Below are 5,684 nucleotides of genomic sequence, written 5' to 3' on the forward strand. Positions count from 1 at the left end.
CAATATGAATATTTTCTTTGAAAATGAGTGCTTAATAGAAATTATCTGTAAATAATAAAATACCAAAAATACATAAATATCTTTACAATCATAATAAATAATTGATTTTACATACAAAAATGTTATTTTACTTTCGTTACATACAAAAGTAATAAGTTGCAATAAAATAAATATGAGCTTCATAAATCTTGAGGTTACAACTTACAAGTACATATACAAATGATGTATTGTTAATGATTACCTTTTTCATTTATTTCTTTTATTTGAATGTTAATTGATTCTTAGGAAAATGCCCAAAAATACCCCTATGCTATTCGAAATAGGTTAGATTTACTCTTTGTTATATTTTTTGGCTTATAAATGCTCTTGCCGTTACGTTTTTAGCTCAAAATGCCCGCTAATTATCCAAATAGCTCAAGGATACCCTTCCTACTAATGGTTGTTCCAAAACAAGAGAAAGGGAACCAATTTTGCCTTTTTTTTTTTTTTTTTTTTTTGAGAGGAGGAGAGTGGGGTTGAATTTGTGAGAAATATAATAATAACATATGAAATGAGTAGTATAAACACTTCTAGGTTTAAAATACGTAGTATAAACAATACTACTCCGGTCCAAAAAGAGTGTTCACTTAGCCTTTGTTTTTTGGTTCAAAAAAGTGTCACTTATCCAATCAAGAAAGAATTAACCTTATTTTTTCAGATTTTTCCTTATTAAGTATTAAATGACCAAATCCTAATACCTATATAATTAGGGGTAATTTAGTCAAATTACTAATTTTTACCTAGAAATTAGCATTTTCTTAAGGGGTGTGCAAATGGCTAAGTAGACACTCTTTTTGAACCGGAAGGAGTATTATTCACAATTCACCCGAGTCCGTCACTTTTGTAGGTTAAAAAAAAAAAAAGTTGAACCAAAATAGCACAAAAAAAAAAAAAAAAAAAAAACACATAACTAAGTTTCATGCACGAATTTCGTTCGTGAAAGGACCAAACTGTAAAAAAAAAAAAAAAAAAAGTTTGGCCCTTTCACGCACGAAATTCGTGCGTGAAAGAAGCCAACAAAACTCCCTCCTGCCTTTGTTCTTTGGAATTTTTTTTGAAAAATTAACGTTTTTTCCGTACTTTGCTTGAAGATTAGTCATGTTTCAAAATGCCGGAATATCAATATTTTATATAGAACTTAATATCTTTTTTTGCGTACAATAATATTGGCTCAATACATCAAGTACACCTAAACGTTTGGATCGCCGTTTTAGGGGTTCTAAAGTACCCCCGAAGTAAGTTTTCTTTGTTTGGAAACTTGTTATCTTTAGGTTTAAGCGTCATATTTTATAGGGTTTTGATTAATTTAGGACGTCGCACGAGTTATTATTAATCGACAATCAAGGCTAAGATAACTAATTATCATTAAGAAAATAATAACTGAAAATATATATAATATTAATATAAAATGTACACTTTATTTACAAATACACAATCTCAGGTCCCACATGTGGGAGCCTTTAGAGTACGGCTAGGCCTAAGGCCAACCCCACCACCCCTACCATCATCTCCATCCCCCTTCCTCCTCTTAATCTGTACATGCTCTATGGCATGATCATCCTTGCTTCCCTTCCTTCCCTTCTTTCGACCCGGACCCCGGTTCATAACATGCTTCTTATAGGAGATGACGGTAGGCGGTGGGACTGGGACAAAAGCATCAGGAGTCTCATCAATCTCATCAGGAGACCCGTCTACAGGAGCAGAAAAATGAACCTGAAATAACATATAAACAAGTTAGTTTAGATTTATTCTAAACTAAACAATTAATTAATAAATTATTTTATTTTATTATAAAAATCAAACCTGTGTGTCGACGGCCTCCTAAGATGCCTGGTGAGAGGGCTCCTAAGCTGGCTCCTCAACGGTCTCCTGAGTGGGCCCCGGAATAGGAGATGGGTCCACAGGCCCAGAAGAATGAACATGAAATAACATATAAACAATTTAGTTTAGATTTATTCTAAACTAAACATGAAATAACATATAAAAAAATAATTAATAAATTGTTTTATTCTAAAAATCAAACCTGTGTGTCGAAGGCCTCCTGAAATGCCTGGTGAGAGGGCTCCCAAGCGGCTCCCGGAGCAAGAGATGCAGATGGTGCCGTATCAAACACAAAGTCCTCAAACATGGCGTCGAAGTCCAGATGTAGGCCACCCTGTAGACCACGAACCGGCCGCTCACCCTGTGGATCACGAACTGGTAGATGTGGAAATAAAGGTCAGGGCACATAATCTGAAAAAGGGTCCTGCATATACAGAGGTGCCTGTGAAGTCGACGGTCGGGAAGAAGAAGTCGATGGGATATCTGTAGTCGATGGCCGGTAAGAACTCGGCGGGATCTCTGAAGCCGACAGAGCCTCATCACCTCTGCTAGCCCTAACACCTCTGCGACGGCCACAAGCTCCTCGGCGACCACGACCACCTGCTGCCCGAGGTAGGGCAGCTGTCTGAGGTGGGGCACCGGGAACACGCTCACCGAGACACTCAAAGTCATGTGCATGTCGCATACCAGTCTCAGCAAGCTCAATCATCCGTGCTGCATACTCCACTGTCTCAGGGGCCTTTGTACGGGCAGTGCTCTCATAGCGCATCATTTGAACGGTCCGTACCTGCAAATGTTTGTAAATATTAACAATTGAATAAATTTGTAAAGTAGTACATAATACGATGGATTAAGTTTAAGACTAACAAAACTTACCAGCGCCTCATACGCTCCTGCGAGAGCTACATATCCTAGGCTATCTGGATGACGCCTAGAGGGGTTGCCAATAATGATGCGAGTGATCCGCATGAACCACTCCATGTACACATGGATCGGAGTGTCATGTCCGACCGCTGTTAGGCTCGTCATCCTCGCATCCCAACTCTGGACCTGCTACTGCATATGGAGCTGCCATGCATCATCGACGCCCACACGCTCGTCCCTCACATAGTGGCCGTACGCCCAATCCGTAGCCGCGAGTCTATTCTGTACATACCCAAACTGTCGTAACACGCGGGTCGGGCGCGTGATACTCAACGATATCCATATGTATCAATGGACACCGCGAAATCCACATATGCTGACCAACCCTACAAAATGCCGGCAGCTCATCCAAAATATGATCATACGGCGTCCATATAAAAGCCTGTAAAAAGAATTGAACTAGTTAACAATAAAAGACTAAAATAGTAGCTATGTGGTCTAGCGTGTGAATCCAAAATATGAACATACCGTCTGCGCCGTCATGCGGTCTAGCTGATGCCTAAACGGGAGAAGGCTATGGTGTGTCTCCACACATCGGTATACGCCTCACGACCATCTCCGCGCGTATGGCATCGGCACAGCAAGATAGTTAGCGGGAGGGTGAGCTGCTATGGGCTGAAAAGGTCTCAACCTAATCCACACCCATATCTGATATAGTCATTTAAAAAAAAATTATCAGTTGTCGTTTTAAAAAAATATATTTTGTGTTTAATTACACACACTTAAATATATTACCTGAAGGAGCGAGCAAAATGCAGGGACCTCTACCCTCGTGCCCATAGAACATCGGCAGAATCCTCGATACATGTAGCTCAGCACAGCAGTGCCCCAACTATAACATCCTAACTCTGCGAGATCGTTGATATACCGAAGATACTTCAAGCTCACATGCGAACCCGAAGTGTTCAGGAACAGGATGGCCCTGAATATGATGAGTAGGTATAGACGCGCACGTCGGTCAACATCAGCATGAGGTGTGTCCTCTCCAATCGGATGCTGCATGTCTGTGAGGCGCAAGTGAGCATAAAGGGACGACAACAAAAGACAACTCTGGCCCGAAATATCACCATCCTGAGCCGCGAAACCGGTGAGCCTAGTCAACTCATCCCAGTAAGGCGACAGCACATGAGGCTCCTCAATATACAATGGGCGTCCATCAACCTGTAGCCCATAAATGACCTCTACATCCTGGAGGGTAATGGTAGCCTCACCGGTGCGGCGATGAAATGTGCGCGTCTTCGGTCGCCACCTCTCAATCAAGGCCGTCACTAGCGACCTATCGTGTTGTACCCGACCAACTTCGACGCATCGGTAGATACCGCCCCGACTTAATATATCTAGGACACGAGGATATGGGGGGTGAGCAGCTAAGATCTCCCATACTGAGTCCCCTAATCGGGTACGGACCTGAGCCTCAGGCTGTAGGTCGGATGTCCATATATGCTGCGAATTATGCTCGGGCTGAAGATATTGTAACTCTCGGTCGAAGGGCCCTGGATCAAGAGGGTGGTGATCCATCTGTTTTACGCATTTTAAATCAATCATTAACGAGTAGTATTAGTTATGTAATCTTTTATTGAAAATTATATTAAGAATTGTGGTGACCCATCTGTTTTAAGCATTTTAAATCAATCATTAACAAGTAGTATTAGTTATGTAATCTTTTATCGAAAATTATATTAAGGGTTTTCAATCCTAAACTACGGGTTATTAATCCTAAACTAAAGGTTTTCAATCCTAAAAGATTAAGATTAATAATTAATAAGTCAAATAATTAACAATTAGCTAGCAAACAATTAGCATAAACAATTAATAAATAAAAAATTAACTAACTAATCAAACAATTAACAAATTATTATCATATATTTAATAAATAAACAATTAACTAACTAATCAAACAATTAACAAGTAAACAATTGGCTTAATAAAAACTAAATAAATAATTAGCTAATCTAACAGTTAACAAATACTTAAGTCGCTAATCTAACAATTAACAAATACTAAATAAACAATTAATAAATCATTAACTAATTAACAACAAATAAAAAAAAAAATTAAAAAGGGGGCATTCCTAATTTGCCCCAAAAACGCAAAAAAAAAAAAAAAAAAAAAAAAGCGCAAAACTTTTTGTTTTTCCGAAATCCGCAATGACTACACAATGATCATGCTTAGGGTAATAATACATTTAACAATGTAATAGAAAATTCATAGTGAAATACCTCGATTGAAGTTTTTTTTGAGTTTTCCGAATGAGTTCTACACCGCTCTATTCCGAAATCCAACATTAGTAACTTGTTCCTACACGTCAATATACCAAGAATATTGACTTTCGGGTTGAAAAACAACACGAAAACGACGTTTTTGGGGGTTGGGGACCACTGAATCGCCCTTTAATAGCGGGTCTTTTTTTTTTTTGAAACTGGGACCATGGTGGGGAAGGAGGGTCTGGGGGAGTTTTGTTGGCTTCTTTCACGAGGGCCAAACTTTATTTTTTTACAGTTTGGTCCTTTCACGCACGAAATTCGTGCGAGAAACTTAGTTATGTGTTTTTTTTTTTTTTTTGGTGCTATTTTGGTTCAACTTTTTTTTTTGTGCTATTTTGGTTCAACTTTTCCACCTGTTGTGAGGCAAAAATTGTCACCATTCCTCTTCTACTAAATTTACACCTTAGAACTAATAACTATCTCAAAAGACTATTGTGGTCGTAAAATATCCAATAATATTATAAAAATTAAAAAATATCAACGTACTAATGTCTGTTTCATTAGCAAGCAAGGGTTGCGCCCTTTCCACATTTTATTGTCCATATTTCTTCCTAAAAATATATTATTACTTCTTTAGAGAAAGCAAGGACATATAAAAATAATGAACCACAAATGTTAAGACAAGAAGCTAAGGCT

The 5,684-nt window shown here is 38.5% G+C and overlaps 1 protein-coding gene across 1 annotated transcript; it reads right to left on the reverse strand.

Annotated features, from left to right (window-relative positions):
• Nucleotides 1-2,124: 2,124 nt before the first annotated feature.
• LOC132056898 (uncharacterized) lies at nt 2,125-3,051 on the reverse strand. Its single transcript, XM_059449300.1, has 2 exons — nt 2,737-3,051; nt 2,125-2,647 (listed from the first exon to the last, which is right to left on the reverse strand). The coding sequence occupies exons 1-2, from the start codon at nt 2,887-2,889 to the stop codon at nt 2,258-2,260; spliced, it is 543 nt and encodes a 180-aa protein (XP_059305283.1). The 5' UTR covers nt 2,890-3,051; the 3' UTR covers nt 2,125-2,257.
• Between the last annotated feature and the right edge of the window lie 2,633 nt (nt 3,052-5,684).

Source organism: Lycium ferocissimum, chromosome 5 (genome assembly GCF_029784015.1).
Source record: "Lycium ferocissimum isolate CSIRO_LF1 chromosome 5, AGI_CSIRO_Lferr_CH_V1, whole genome shotgun sequence".
NCBI lineage: Eukaryota > Viridiplantae > Streptophyta > Magnoliopsida > Solanales > Solanaceae > Lycium > Lycium ferocissimum.